The sequence below is a fragment of the Bubalus bubalis genome, chromosome 2 (genome assembly GCF_019923935.1).
Source record: "Bubalus bubalis isolate 160015118507 breed Murrah chromosome 2, NDDB_SH_1, whole genome shotgun sequence".
Taxonomy (NCBI): Eukaryota; Metazoa; Chordata; class Mammalia; order Artiodactyla; family Bovidae; genus Bubalus; species Bubalus bubalis.
In genome coordinates this window covers 61095356-61112106 of record NC_059158.1, presented here as the reverse complement: position 1 = coordinate 61112106, position 16751 = coordinate 61095356, and the positions used below count along the sequence as shown (strand labels likewise).

Below are 16751 nucleotides of genomic sequence, written 5' to 3'. Positions count from 1 at the left end.
AAGTCATTAAGCTAAACTAAATGGACAAAGTGGTTAGTTGTTTCTAGACGACAAGTTCAAATTTAAATGTGAAATTTGAAGTGAACAAGGCTCTTGAGATCTCAAAACTGTACATGACTTAGCAGAGAAGGAAAGGTATGGATCTAGATAAACTGGATTAACTCCAGATAAATGTTAAAAGCTTGAGAGTGAATAATACGTATTTTTCTAGGAGACTTTTCCTTCCTGATAATTTTGTCTTCCTTTTTTACAGAAATAGTCTGACATTTTTTAAAGCATGAATTACTGGTTGCATTGTGTGCAAAGCCTAATTATAAATGAATAGGTTTCGGGAGGTTTACATATTCTTGCCATTTTGGGGAAGAGAAAATTTGGTCAAACAATAAAATTAGAAAGTACATAATTTCCTTCAGATTGCCATTAAAAACTTCTCTTTTCCACCAGGACTTTTCTTATCATGATCTGTATTTAACACACAACTATTCAACCCTCTTTACTGGTAAGATGGGCCAGAAGCACACAAAAGTTACATCAATCAAAATCAGGCAGGCACATGACACAGAGTTGACTCTCTCTGTTCAGATATGATTTGGCTTAGGATTGTTTGAAGTGCTGGTTAGTGTAAAAGGAGCAAAGTATGTCTAGGGAGTGAATCATCTGGTAGAACTCTGTTGTTACTAGCTCTTTCCAATGTAATATTGAGTGATCTTAATCAGAAAAAGATGCTTGCCACCATTTTAAATGTTAAACCCCAAACCACTTGATCTTTAATAGTTATATTTGTTAATCTGAACATAGACTATGAAGAATATAATTGTATATGTGATAAAATCAAATAAGTGATGACATATTCTCAAACAGATAACCACCAGATGGTAAAACAGAATGACTCGATGGGGCCAGCAGTATGATAAATTGTAGTTAAATGGCAGATAGTTAGAAAGGAATCAAGAGAATAATAAATTCATGGTAGACAGTTAATAAGTTATAGCCACAGAATAAGCAATTTGATTAGATTAGAAAAGGAACTCTGATGCAAACGTATTAATAGCAGGTAATATATGCATAGAAGATTCATGAGATTTTCATTAAAAAGATTTCAGGAGAGAAACAATAAGAATCATAATGAAAATGTTTGTCCAAAATGTTTATTAGAAATAATGCTGTAATGTAACAAATTTATATTCTAATTTCACTCGCTGCATCTTTCTTTTTCTTTTGGTTTTAATTAATCCTTCTTTTGATATTCTTTGGATGAAACCTAGAAAAGGAAGATAAATAAATTTATACATGATAAACTAACATAACAAAACATAATCTAAAATTTCTTCAAATTATCTTTTAATGTTTTAAATCAAAAAAGTGTAATTGGTTTAACAGTCATTTGTCTATTTCTTTGTGTAAACATCCTCTTTCTAAGGATGTCAGTTTGCATAAATGGGTAAACATTATTGATTTTTATTATTCATCTTCAGTTAGAAATTAATGCTTATTTTATTCAAGTGGACATGTGGCTGTAACATGACTGAGTGGAGTTATAGATGATTTTTATTTACATATTAACACTCTATAAATGGGCTTCCCAGGTGATGTTAGTAGTAAAGAGTCTACCTGCCAATGCAGGAGACTTAAGAAACTTGATTTGATCCCTGGGTCGTGAAGATCGCCTGGAGGAGGGCATAGCAACCCACTCCAGGATTCTTGTCTGGAAAATCCCATGGACAGAGGAGACTGGTGGCTATGGTCCATGGGGTCATGAAGAGTTGGACATGACTAAAGTGATTTAGCATGCACACATTCTATAAATATGGATCATTTTTATTTTCAGAAGAAAATACATTAAATTTCTATGCATTAGAAAGCTTAAAGATATTTTGGTATAATCCTTTAAAATGAAAGCTTAGTATATAAACATTAAAAAAATAAAATGTTTTGTTTAAATTTTTCTGGGGGAGGAAGATACATTGAAAGGAACTGCAGTTAATGTATCTGGCAATATTATTAAAATGTAGTTGAGAAGACACAGTTGAAAATACTGTTTCTTATCATAAATAGAACTAATTTCATACTTTCCCAGATTAAAATTCATTCATGATTTCAATACAATTATTATCTTAAACAGTAGTGAATTAATGGGAGAATGCCCTCTATACCTTTTTTACAAGCCCTAACGCATGCTTTTCTAGAGGTAAAATTGTTCTCATTCCCTCCACATCCACTGTATTTAAATGGGAGGCAATTCCCAATGACTGAATTGTAGTAGAATCTGGTCACATTGGCTTGACACAATCCCCTATCTGCTGGGGTCAGACACCAGGAGGGGCCATTAAATTCTAAAAAGATAAAGAAAACATAGTAAGTCATATATAATAGTTAGTCTGAAACTTTCATATTTATTGTTTGTAGATTAGTCTTATTAGGCATGTTTATGTGAAACAGTAATCTGAATGAATAACATAAAATTCATATATTTCAATTCCAGGAAAATGCTTAGCCAATCTCCAAGCGTTCACTAAACTGAGACCTTTCTCCAGTAAATATGAAAGTCGGTACATCTGTTAAAGAAAAGTGCCAGGATTACTCTTCATCTGACGAAACTAGTTTTACATAATATTGCTAAGTCACTTCAGTCGTGTCCGACTCTGTGTGACCCCATAGACGGCAGCCCACCAGGCTCCCCCATCCCTGGGATTCTCCAGGCAAGAACACTGTAAACAACCACTATTCAACAATTTAAGAAAATTTATTAACCATATCCATTTTAAAAAATTATCATTGCTTATATATCATTTGTTCATGAGTATTCAACTTCATAAATAAAGTCTTGATGAGCAAAAACTTTACTCACTGTATGAAACAAACAGAAGATAAGGAAGAGGTCATTCCCTGACCAAAGTTCTGAATGACGTAACATATGACAATTTAAAGCACAGGGATTCAGGTATAGCAAATTCTAACCTTAAGCTTCGGAAAGTGAACACAGATGATTTGGCTTAGTAATAAGTTTTTTTTCTGTGTGTGTGAATTAAACCAGCAGTTCTAGATGAGTTAGATATTTTTGCAAAGGAAGGAATATTGCTAAAGGCAGGTAAGATCACACATTTACAGGTTTAAACCAGACAGATGGGCTAGTCTGTCAATGGGACCAACCACTTTCAAAAATAGAAGAAAAAAAAATACAACTAGGGCAATGAAAGGATCGCTCATTTCCTTAAGACAAAGCATAAAAATGGTTTCAGCCTGATGATAGTTTTCAGCTCCTTCTGGAATTCCTGTCAGTGAGGGGAAGATGGTAGTCTTTTTAGTTGTAGAGCTAAACTGCTTGATATTATTAGTAAACCAAAACTGAAGATAATTTGGTGGAAGGCCAGGAATCAATATAGTAAGACATGGTACAGCAAATGCAGATGAAGAGGATATGCTGAATGTACAATATTGGCAGAAAATAGAACTTTGAAGAATTCAGTAGCAATGAAGGCAGAGTTTGTACAAAAAGCAAGAACTGGTTTGAAGGCAAGTGAACCCCAGGTAAACAGACTAAAAAATAAATTAAATAATCTGAGAAAAAAAGTGAAAAAAATCTTAAATTGATAAACAAAATTTTATAACCTCCTACCTTCTAGATATGTAAATAAAGATTAGAGTATCTAGATATAATGTCTCATGTAAAAGAGAAATTCTTGAAAATAGAAGTATTGAAAATATTATGGGAAGAATTTATGATAAACACTTTAGAAAAGTGACATTTTGTGTCAAATTCCAAGAACTGAAATCACATTAAAATTGTATTACTTAATCTTTAAGTAGGTGTATAGACACTGATTTAAAAGAAACTCCTGGGATTTTGTAAAAAAACTTGACTAAAAATCATATAGTCTAATTTGTTTTGCCTCACCCCATTTAGGGATTTTAGAGCATTATTACTGCCATCTTAAAACAAAATTAAAATGTACTTGGTGAGAATGTGTGCTTAATTTTCTGAAAATGTTGTCTTTTTTCTCCAAAAATGGTTAATATAAGAGGAATTTTGTAACAACCTAGGAGAGATATGCTGTAATTGAGCCCAATATTGTGTGAAAGCTTTTCCAGTGGGTAAGTTGTGGATTCTCATCAGTCCATAGCCAAAAATATAACATAGGTATCAATTGCCATAGCTTCTAATTCCATGACCTTCTAAAATTATCACCCATGCTCAGAAACAAATGAAATACCCCACAAGCAATTAGCCTGATTTGAGAAACAGAGAAAACAGAAGAAATTGCTATTCTTTTAAATATTATTCTCAAAAAGCAGCCACAGACGCCTCATAGTAGATATGTAAGTATCATGGTATGATTTATACATCTATTTCACTTTAGCATTTTTTGCACAAAATATATTAGCCCACAATAAGTTCAAAATAATAATATATACATATATTATAGATATCCTTGTAGTATACATCTTCACAAATGTTACTTATTATGTCTTAATAGCAGTGCTCTAAAGCTTCTTATTCCAGGACAGACAGAAATTTCTGATTACAGGGAACAAATCATCTCTTTTTGCCAAACACACAACCTAAATTAAAACTGGCCCCATAACAAAATCAGTGTTATTTCAAAGTGAGGACAAATTGGCATAGTATATCTGGGGCTATAGTTCCTAGATTAAGGGTAACAAGGAATGTGCCTCTGCTATCATAGACCAGGAGCTTGGAACATCACTTGAAAGCTAGAACCAAAACAGTCTCTCCACTGGGATCCGAAACCATGGAGCATCTATGGCCATACCACCCAGAACACTCCTGGTCTCATCTGAAACCATGGAGCATATACCACACTTTTGGTGGAGAGACGTACTTCTCTGTTTTCCTTTAGTCACCCAGTCTTCCAACAGTTTGCCACTGAACAAACTACTCAGAAACAAAGGGAAAGAGCAAGAATAATGCAGGGGATAAGTTTGAAAGCAAGCAGACAGTTGACAGTACAGGTTCATCAAAGAGTTTCACTACCTGCTGAACTGCCCCAAGCATCAGATTACCTCTGCCTGAAACTCTTTGTGACTTCTGAATCAGAGGATGTGTGGAATGCTGCTGCTCACAGTCTGGGATCTGGTGTGCAGACTTAACTGTCTCTCTTACCACATAGCAGCTCCCACTCAGAAAGTATTTCTCCATGACTGATCTGATGACTATTTCATTTGTTTGTCCTATTTTAATCACTACCTAAACAGATCATCAGACTCAACTCACATTTGACCCAAGTTAATATAGAGAGATAATAACATTTTGATAGGGAGTTATAGCTTGAAATTAATCACTAAAAAGGCTGTATTGGGTAAGCCAAAGATTTCTTTTTCTTTTTCATTTGGGTTTTTGTATAACATCTTATGAAAAGCCTCAAATGAACTTTTTGGCCAACTCAATATTTCAAATTTTAAAAAATTATGTTTTTAATAATGCAATAAATCACCATCAGTTGGGAAGATTTTAAAGGACATTACTCCTCAGAAACATGAATTATACCCACTACATAAATTATTTGTCCTAAAGTCATTTAGTCATTTCTCCTAAAGTTATTAACTGCTTGAAGCAGTTAAGACTATCATTGAATTAAGCTAGTATAAAAAACAATTAAAATAATGAAGCAGATGGTTTCTCAAGGACATTATAGCTCCAGATTTATTGAGTCCTTGAGTATCATCTCATTCAATCTCTAAAGGTGAAGAAATATAAATTTTTTGCTCCCTTTCAGGAGATAAACTGGACTATTTTTAATTAACATACTTATTCTAGATAAACACAAGGCACTCACCTATTCAAAATCCAGACTTTGATATCTACAATGAAATAAAATATAAAGGTTTTGAAGTAGTTGCACAATGTGATATTTTAGTCTATTTTAGATTTTAGTCTAGATTATAATTTGTGGAAATTTAAGATGAATAAAAGACACTAACCTGACTTCTGTTCATTTTCAAAGGGAATTGAATAACCAAATGCACTGTCTTGACTTCACCATTAATAACAAGTTGGATAGCTTCCATTTAGAGGGTCTATGATAGATTTCAGAATTCAGAATCGATTCATATTCTGCCAGGAATAGCAGTTGATATAGTATGACTGCTAAACTACAAGATGATGCTCCAAAAGCCAGTTTTATATGTAAACTGGCTTATGTAATAGCTTTAAAATTTATACAGTAAACCTTTAATTTTGTACTTACATTGAATCTTTATGTGATGTCTCTGATTCTGTATTAATTTCAGTTCAGTTCAGTTGTTCAATCATGTCCCACTCTTTGTGACCCCATGAACCGCAGCACGCCAGGCCTCCCTGTCCATCACCAACTCCGGAGTCCACCCAAACCCATGTCCACTGAGTCAGTGATGCCATCCAACCATCTCATCCTCTGTCGTCCCCTTCTCTTCCTGCCCTCAGTCTTTCCCAGCATCAGGGTTTTTTTCCCAATCAGTCAGCTCTTGGTAAAGTATTGGAGTTTCAGCTTCAACATTAATCCTTCCAATGTACACCCAGAACTGATCTCCTTTAGGATGGACTGGTTGGATCTCCTTGCAGTCCAAGGGACTCTCAAGAGTCTTCTCCAACACTAATTCAAAAGCATCAATTCTTCGGCGCTCAGCTTTCTTTATAGTCCAACTCTCACATCCATACATGATTACTGGAAAAACCATACCCTCAACTAGATGGAACTTTGTTGACAAAGTAATGTCTCTGCATTTTAATATGCTGTCTAGGTTGGTCATAACTTTCCTTTCAAGGAGTAAGTGTCTTTTAATTTCATGGCTGCAATCACCATCTGCAGTGATTTTGGAGCCCCAAAATAAAGTCTGACACAGTTTCCACTGTTTCCCCATCTATTTGTGATGGGACCAGATGCCATGATCTTAGTTTTATAAATGTTGAACTTTAAGCCAACTTTTTCATGCTTCTCTTTCACTTTCATCAAGAGGCTTTTTAGTTCCTCTTCACTTTCTGCCATAAGGGTGCTGTCATCTGCATATCTGAGGTTATTGATATTTCTCCCAGCAATCTTGATTCCAGCTTGTGCTTTCTCCAGCCCAGCATTTCTCATGATGTACTCTGCATATAAGGTAAATAATCAGGGTGACAATAAACAGCCTTGATGGACTCCTTTTCCTATTTGGAACCAGTCTGTTGTTCCATGTCCAGTTCTAACTGTTGCCTCCTGACCTGCATACAGGTTTCTCAAGAGGCAAATCAGGTGATCTGGTATTCCCATCTCTTTCAGAATTTTCCACAGTTTATTGTGATCCACACAGTCCAAGGCTTTGGCATAGTCAATAAAGCAGAAATAGATGTTTTTCTGGAACTCTCTTGCTTTTTTGATGATCCAACAGATGTTGGCAATTTGATCTCTGGTTCCTTTACCTTTCTGAAAAGCAGCTTGAACATCTGGAAGTTCACAGTTCACATATTGCTGAAGCCTGGCTTGGAGAATTTTGAGCATTACTTTACTAGCATGTGAAATGAGTATGCTGTATGGTAATTTGAGCATTCTTTGGCATTACCTTTCTTTGGGTTTGGAATGAAAACTGACCTTTTCCAGTCCTGTGGCCACCGCTGAATTTTCCAAATTTGCTGGCATATTGAGTGCAGCACTTTCACAGCATCATTCAGGATTTGAAATAGCTCAACTGGAATTCCATCACCTCTACTAGCTTTGGTTCTTAGTGATGCTTTCTAAGGCCCACTTGACTTCACATTCCAGGATGTCTGGCTCTAGGTCAGTGATCACACCATCATGATTATCTGGGTCGTGAAGATCTTTTTTGTACAGTTCTTCTGTGTATTCTTGCCATGTCTTCTTAATATCTTCTGCTTCTGTTAGGTCCATACCATTTCTGTCCTTTATTGAGCCCATCTTTGCATGAAATGTTCCCTTGGTATCTTTAATTTTCTTGAAGAGATCTCTGGTCTTTCCTATTCATTTGTTTTCTTCTATTTCTTTGCATTGATCGCTGAGGAAGGCTTTCTTATCTCTCCTTGCTATTCTTTGGAACTCTGCATTCAGATGGGTATATCTTTCCTTTTATCCTTTGCTTTTTATCTTCCCTTCTTTTCACAGCTATTTCAAGTCCTCCTCAGACAGCCATTTTGCTTTTTTGCATTACTTTTTCATGGGGATGGTCTTGATCCCTGTCTCCTGTACAATGTCATGCACCTCTGTTCATAGTTCATCAGGTACTCTATCAGATCTAGTCCTTTAAATCTATTTCTCACTTCCCCTGTATAATCATAAGGGATTTGATTTAGGTCATACCTGAATGTTCTAGTGGTTTTCCCCACTTTCTTCAATTTAAGTCTGAATTTGGCAATAAGGAGTTCATGATCTGAGCCACAGTCAGCTCCTGGTCTTGTTTTTGCTGACTGTATAGAGCTTCTCCATCTTTGGCTGCACAGAATATAATCAATCTGATTTCAGTGTTCACCATCTGGTGATGTCCATGTGTACTATTTTACATGCCTATACTGAGGCTTCTATTTTACCAACCAACTTAGGTTTTAGGAACCACCTCATCACTTGTTGAAAAAATTGCTTTTTGTCTTCTGAGATTGTTTCAGGAAACTGAATACCAAATCCTTCCTTTGATCAGCAAATTCAGACCAAATTAAGAAGGTCCTTGCATACTAACATATTTGATTTTATGATGTAGACCTTAATAAATGACAACATATAAAAAGATAAAAGAGGCAATTATTATCTATCTTTATACATAAAACAAATTCAACCAGGTATGTGTCAGCTGAATCCAGGAGGAGCCATGAAAAGAGCAGAGTATAAGAGAACCCTAACTACTGCAGTTAGAGCAGCAATGGCTGAAATTAAGCACCAGAGTGAATGTGGGTTGGGAGACAGATAGAGAGAAGGCAAATTCTATTATTTCTAGATTAGTTGACTTAGAAGATGGAATGTTTTCTAATGTATTTTGAAATGTAATTATATTATAAAATATAGTCAATAGCTTCCAAATTTGTAATTTTGTAATCATGGCTTTATTTCAATGTGGCTTTACTTTAGAAAATGGCTTCCCAGGTGGCATAGTGTTAAAAGAATCTGCCTGCTAATGCAGGAGACTCAGCAGACACAGATTCAATCCCTGGGTCGGGACGATCCCCTGGAGGAAGAAATGGAAACCCACTCCAGTATTCTTGCCTGGAAAATTCCATGGGCAGAGGAGCCGGCCAGGCTACAGGCCATGGAGTCACAAAGACTCTGACATGGCTGAGCAACTGAACATCGTACTTCAGAAGATTTCTCTGAACGAAGATGGAATTGTGAGCTATGCCTGTGGATTAGCTAGCATCTAGGCAAACAAGTCCAAGATGTTAGAAGATAAAACCCAAGTTTTGAGAAGACAGAAAATTTTAATTTTGACATTCTTCAATGGAAGTACAACATCAAGACTTCGTCCTCCCTTAACACTTGCTTAGGTCTCTGTCTGAGCATATAGTAGACACTGAAAACATCTATATATGCCCCTATCTCCCAGGCATGCCAATAAAGGACAAAACCACCTTCTGTTTACAGTTATTAGACTCCCAGTCTGCATGACAAATCCTCATATAGGACACACTCAGTATGTTGAACTGAACCAAAATTTAAAAGTATAACAAATCTGTACCTCAAGTCATAAGATTAAGTTGGAAACACAGGTTTGATATTCCTTTGATTAGAAATAAAACCCAAAGACATAAAACATATATTGGTGTTTTATAATTATGTTTGAATTTTACAAATGGTTTATGTTATTTCAGGTAATCATAGTATTAAGTATATTAAATGAAGAAACTTCAAATCAAGGTTACATACTTGTATTAAAAGATTATTATAAAATGTAATACAAATGTAATAAAATGTATACAAATGGTACCCCTGATTATTTTATTTTTTTCCTGCTATAAACCTCTGTTGATACTGGATAATCATGGATACCATTAACATAAAAAACTTAAATATTAATACCTTTGAGTTATTTGTGCTAAATACTGAGTTTAATCATCATAATCTTCACAAAAACTTTATGAGATATTTCTCTTCACATATAACAAATGAGGAACTTGAGGCTGAGAGTGCTATAATTTTTTTCAAGGCCAGAGGTAGAGTCTGCACATAGCAGAATTGGAATTTAAACCCACAGTTTTCTGCCCATAAAGCCAGAAAGTGCTTAATGGTTATGGTATGTCATAGAAAAACTCTAAAAACTAACTAGAAAATAAAAATAATTAAGCAAAGATATTTTAATTATTTTCAGTTAAAATGAAAGTAGTCACAAGTTCCCCTTTATATTTGAGTCTCAAAGTCTGTCTTCTTTGAAGCTCAGGTTCAGAGTATCTTAGATGCTTCTTACCCTCAGTTATATGAGTGGAATTGGAATTTAATAAGTCTGAACAGGAGAAAGATACCTAACAAAGCAGGTTTCTTGAACAAGAAGGCTAAAAAGTTTTGGAAGTAACAGTCCGAGTCAAACAGCATACAGAGAGCTCAAATATTTGAAGGGCAAGAATTATTGGGTTCTGATGTTCAACCTGGGCAGATTCTAGAAATAGACCAAAGTTTCAGGATTTTATGCCCTCTCTGATCATATCTGCACTAATCAGTCAGATTTATTTAGTAGAATTAATAAGTGATAAACTAGAAAGCTCATTCTTCTGAGTCCCTGCTGCTGCTGCTAAGTTGCTTCAGTTGTGTCCAACTCTGGGCGACCCCATAGACGGCAGCCCACCAGGCTCCGCCATCTCTGGGATTCTCCAGGCAGGAACACTGGAGTGGGTTGCCATTTCCTTCTCCAATGCATGAAAGTGAAAAGTGAAAGTGAGGTCGTTCAGTCCTGTCTGACTCTTAGTGACACCATGGACTGCAGCCCACCAGGCTCCTCCATCCATGGGATTTTCCAGGCAAGAGTACTGGAGTGGGTTGCCATTGCCTTCTCCATAGGAAAGATAAATTTGAGATTCCCCTACACTACACATGTTATATCAATGCTTTTCAAGCTCATTCCTGTAAAGATTGTCCAGCATTCAAATAGAAAAAGGGCAGTAAAAGAATTACACACAACATAGAATGGCACAAGCTTTTCTAACCTGTTCCTATCTCATTCCTAACCTGTCCTATAGCAGTCCATACCAAAATCATGTTATAGAGACTTTTCCCTATTAGCAAAAAACATGTGCCATTAAATAAATCAATTAGTATTATTAATTTATGTTTTATTGTTTATTATCATTATCAATTTATTTGTAGTTTGTATTGTATTTATATGTAGATGAACTTCCAGATGTTCAAGCTGGATTTAGAAAAGGCAGAGGAACCAGAGATCAAAGTGCCAACATCCACTGGATCATCAAAAAAGCAAGAGAGTTCCAGAAAAACATCTACCCTTGCTTTATTGACTACACCAAAGCCTTTGAATGTGTGGATCACAACAAAGTGTGGAAAATTCTGAAAGAGATGGGAATATCAGACCACCTGACCTGCCTCCTGAGACATCTGTATGCAGGTCAAGAGGCAACAGTTAGAGCTGGACATGGAACAATAGAATGGTTCCAAATCAGGAAAGAAGTACATCAAGGCTGTATACTGTCATCCTGTTTATTTAACTTATATGCAGAGTACATCATGAGAAATGCTAGGCTGGATGAAGCACAAGCTGGAATGAAGACTGCCAGGAGAAATATTGATAACCTCAGATACAGAGATGACATCATCCTTATGGCAGAAAGTGAAGAAGAACTAAAGAGCTTATTGATGAAAGTGAAAGAGGGAAGTTAAAAAGTTGGCTTAAAGCTCAACATTCAGAGAACTAAGATCAAGGCATCTGGTCCCATCACTTCATGGCAGATAGATGGGGAAATAATGGAAACAGTGACAGACTTTACCTTTTTTGGGCTCCAAAATCACTGCAGATGGTGACTGCAGCCATGTAATTAAAAGACACTTGCTCCTTGGAAGAAAAGCAATGGTCAACCCTGACAGTATATTAAAAAGCAGAGACATTACTTTGACAACAAAGGTCTGTCTAGTCAAAGCTATGGTTTTTCCAGTAGTCATGTATGGATGTGAGAGTTGGACTATAAAGAAAGCTGAGTGCTGAAAAATTGATGCTTTTGAACTGTGGTGTTGGAGAAGACTCTTGAGAGTCCCTTGGACTGCAAGGAGATCCAACCACTCAATCCTAAAGGAAATCAGCCCTGAATATCCTTTGGAAGGACTGATGCTGAAGCTGAAACTCCAATACTTTGGCCACTTGATGCCAAGAAATGACTCACTTGAAAAGACCCTGATGCTGGGAAAGACTGAAGGCAGGGGAAGAATGGGACAACAGAGGGTGAGACAGTTGAATGACATCACCAACATGATGAACATGAGTGTGAGTAAGCTCCGGGAGTTGGTGATGGACAAGGAGGCCTAGTGAGCTGCAGTCCAGGGGGTCACAAAGAGTCAGACACAACTGAGCAACTGAACTGAACTGAAGCTTGATTGAGAGTTGTATAATGGTCACATGCCTAAGAAGTTTATTCCTACCGTTTTACTTGTTCATATAAAATTAATACTCACAAAATGGAGGTCTGTGAATTTTCTCTTTTAAAGGCATCTGTAACACTTCTCTGGAGGAATCTTAAACAAAATCTTATGATTAAAAAAAAAAAATTTATCCTTGTTAAAACCAGAGATGGGCCAGGAAGAAAAGGATTGGCAAAAAGTAGTCAGTGGTCACCTAGGGTGACGTGCTTGGATGGCCGCCATCTTGGCAGAGATGCAGTGCTACATTTTTATTTCTCACCTCGCTCCTGCCAGGAAGCAGGAGGTCTGATGGATACTTACCACAAGTTTTTATCTATTTTTGTAAAGCCAGCTCAATGGCACCAGATTCATCATGTAGACATGTTTAGATTATGAGGGAAGTTCTACTCAGGTCTACTCTAAAAGTTCAGAACCAATATGAATACTTGAAAACATTAGTTTTTCTTTGCTATTTAGACATTTACCAAAGAGATATATGGAGAGGAATATATTAACTCTCTCTGTATAAATATTAAATGTTATTCAAATGTTATTAACAGTACAGAATGGAAGGCATCTGTACACATGCCATATAAATATTAAAGAAATATCAAAAGCACAATTATTAGCATATGCATAAAATGGTATATAATCCTAGAATGAGCATGGAGCATGAATGCCAACGATGTTCAAAAACACATCAGGAAGTGTGATCAGCATTCTTCTAACCATCATTTGTTCTTTCTGTTGTAACTGTGGATTACAAAATTAATAAATAAAAATATATAAGTCATTTCTCCAGTGCCTAACAGTGGGATAAACACTGGAGGAGGGGAGTCTACAAAATACAAAATCCATTGTTCCTTCCTTTAAAAAAACTTGCCATCTAGTCAGTAAGTCCGAGCTGACACAAAAATCAATTTAATTATTAAATGAATCAAAATAAAAACCCAAGGGGGAGAGAGAGGAAGAAGTCTTTCTTATGGAAGGGGAAAAAACTGAAGGTGGGAGGAGAAGGGGACGACAGAGGGAGGATGAGATGGTTGGGTGTCATCACCGACTCAATGGGCGTGAGTTTGAGCAAGCTCCGGCTGTTGGTGATGGACAGGGAAGCCTGGTGTGCTGCGGTTCATGGGGTCACAAAGAGTCAGACACCACTGAGCGACTGAACTGAACTGAACTGAATAGTGTAATGTCTGGTTTGCCTGAGCTAGCACTGGTTCATACTTATTTTTTGGTATATCATATTCCGACATATATATGATTTTTGAAAAATTGTAATACACTTTAAAATAAAAGTATGTTATCTGTCAAAATCACAATCCTAATTTTCTATCTATAAATATATATTGTAAATAAATAAATGATTTTTAGCATCCTACTTTCATTAGCATCCCAGTTTGGATGACATATGATTGTTGAGGTAATCTGAACATCAAGGAACGATAGACTGAACAAAACAGGTAAGATTGAAAATGGAAAAGATGAGAATGGACATTTCATCAGAGAAAGTAATAAAATTTAATGACTGGAGAGAAGTGATCAAAAGTGATTACCAAATGCTCAATCTTTAATAAATGGGAAAACGGCGGCAGAACTCTGAAAATCTATAAAGTTGGAAATATTATAAAATGTAAAGAAAAATTACTCAAAATTCTTTTGTCCCAAAGCCCCACAATACTTCATACCAGTATTCTTTAGTTTGTTTCTAGGAAACACATTTGAACTGTTTAAGTTTCCATATAAGTATTAATTTAGTTCTACTGTGAATTCTCTTTTAAAACCCGTGGCGGATTCATGTTGATGCATGGCAAAACCAACACAATATTGTAAAGTAATTAGCCTCCAATTAAAATAAATAAATTAAAAACATAAATTAAAAAAATAAAAGTTGATTATCATTTATATATGGTATATGTGCTGAAGCACTTTATCTGAATAATTAGAGATTTTATAAGTGGCTGAAGTATCACCTTTTCTTGCAAATGGGAACTTACAAAGAGTTGTTTTAGAGGTGAGAAACTAAGGCCTGGGAACTAAGGCTTGTATTGCTCTGAATCATATGGGTTAAAAATGATGAATCATATTTCTGTAGCACTGAAGAGGTATCAGCCACTGTCCTAAGCAAGCTATGTATATTGAATGATTTCACCTCACAGTAAAGCCTATGAGGTAAGCACTATATTACTACCATCCTCATTTGGAGTAGGAAAAAGTAAGGTTCAGAGAGGTTAAGAATTATTTTAAGGTTGCACAGGTGGTAAGTGGAAGAAATGGGATTTGAGCCCAAGTCTTCAGACGCAGAGTCATTTCTCTTATCCACTCTATTATAGTGCCAATCACACCAAGAGAGTCAAGAAGCAGTTGTGACCGTCTTTCACCCTGAAGATCATACACAGAACTGCATCATTTAGAGATATTGTGTTAGAATTATTTCTCTCCTGCATGTATGGAGGATGCATTTCTTATAACTACAAGGAGATCCTCATAATTCAGAACAATAAATAAAACTCAAATAATTTTCTCTCACTTGTGCACAGGGGCATGCCTACAAAACATTTATAAAATCCTCTTTAAGGAAGAGCATGTTTCAAACTTTAAGGTCACCCGTGTAGCCTATTGGGCTTTCCTGGTGGCTCAGACAGTAAAGAATCTGCTTGCAATGTAGGAGCCTATTAATATTGAAATACAAAAATGAAAGGAGAAAATTAAACCTCAGTTGTGCTTAATATGGAGAAAGAAATGGCAACCCACTCCAGTACTCTTGCCTGGAGAGGTGCCTGGCGGGCTACAGTCCATGGGGTCGCAAAGAGTCGGACACAACTGAGCAACTAACACTTGTGCTTAATAAGCATTCAAATATCTTGAGTCAAGAAGGTTCACTGGAAAAAACATATTCTCATGCTAATTTTCAACATTGTGGTTGAGAATAGCAATTTTAAAAATTACCAAATCATTTTCTAGTAACATTCAACAATATTTCTAAAGTGTTTTTCTATCATCATCAGAAAGAGAAACATTAAAATTAAATTTGCAAATATTTCACTTAATAACACAATCTCACTGTATTTTTGGAATATTCAAATACCCAAGGATTGTTTTCAATGACAAAAATTTTAAATGAATGCTATTCTATTTGTACTGTGGTGCATGTTCTATCGCTGTATGCTGAATCAAAATCTTAAAGGATTTACATCTTTTCAAAAGAATCTAACACTACAGAGAACCTTTTACATTTGCTAAAACCTTGAGCAAGGTTTTACTGTAAACATTGAACTGTAGTTTCTTAAATTATTGTAACATGTATTAATATAATTGCAAGCAGTGATGGATATAATACTTTTTGATTTGGAATATCAAGAGTGTCTTTATAGACCTCCACAAAGTCTTTTGAAGGGTTGAGGGAGGGATAATCTATGTTTTGGAAGGGTGGGGGCACAATTGTCTTCCTACAGTCTGCTGCTGGAGGAGGGATCATCTAGGTCTTAGATGATGGAAAGGAACAGCTGCATCTCCACCTGCCTCATCTTAGATGGAGCAGATATGGGATCAAGTAGGTTTTAGGATGATTAGAGGCAGAGCTTCATTGTCATCCTTTACATGTTTAAGCCACGGGAGAGAAGTTATTGCAACATTGTTTCATGTTTTAAATTAGGAATGCTGCAAAACAAAAGAATAAGAGAATGCTCCCAGGAAAAGAGGGTTAGGGGTCAAAATAGCTAGAGGAATTTAGATTTTGAAGCAAATACAAACCCCCCAAAAATAAAATAGTTCTTTAAACAAAAAGAGAGACCATGTGCCCTAATTTTAAATGCAGTTACTATGAAAGAACTATCCCTCAAATGTCTATTATTTGAAATTAAATGTCTATTATTTGAAATTAAAAAAATCTCTTAACATTGTTTCCCTTTAAATTTATGGTGTGAAAAAAAAAATAAATTTATGGTGTGAATGTTACTGCTTCCTTAGTTAATGATATGCTTTTAAAACTATTAATTTGTTTAATATACTTTTTAATGTGCATCTACATAAAAACTTAGGGAGGACATTTAGTAGACAGTATTTAAAACATTATTTTCTCACATTTTTCTGTATTTTCCCCTTTCTGTTTTTCTAGTATGCCTGCTAAAAATCAAGTATTATACTCCAAGGCAAAGCCATCTCCTAACCTACTCTATTCACTTTAATGGTAAATAACTAATGATCTCTATTTGAATTAGTAAA

At 35.6% G+C, this 16751-nt stretch overlaps 1 protein-coding gene across 2 annotated transcripts in view; it reads right to left on the bottom strand.

Annotated features, from left to right (window-relative positions):
• Nucleotides 1–1132: 1132 nt before the first annotated feature.
• TFPI (tissue factor pathway inhibitor) overlaps nucleotides 1133–16751 on the bottom strand; it is an 86978-nt gene continuing 71359 nt past the window's right edge. Inside the window, exons 7-8 of one of the 2 annotated variants that reach the window (XM_006067889.3) lie at nucleotides 2154–2333; nucleotides 1133–1261 (exon numbers count right to left, since the gene is read on the bottom strand). In XM_006067889.3, coding sequence (XP_006067951.2) covers nucleotides 1152–1261; nucleotides 2154–2333 — 290 coding nt within the window. In that variant the 3' untranslated portion in view covers nucleotides 1133–1151. The remainder of the gene's footprint in view (nucleotides 1262–2153; nucleotides 2334–16751) is intronic. The other variant, XM_006067890.3, reaches the window with a different exon arrangement.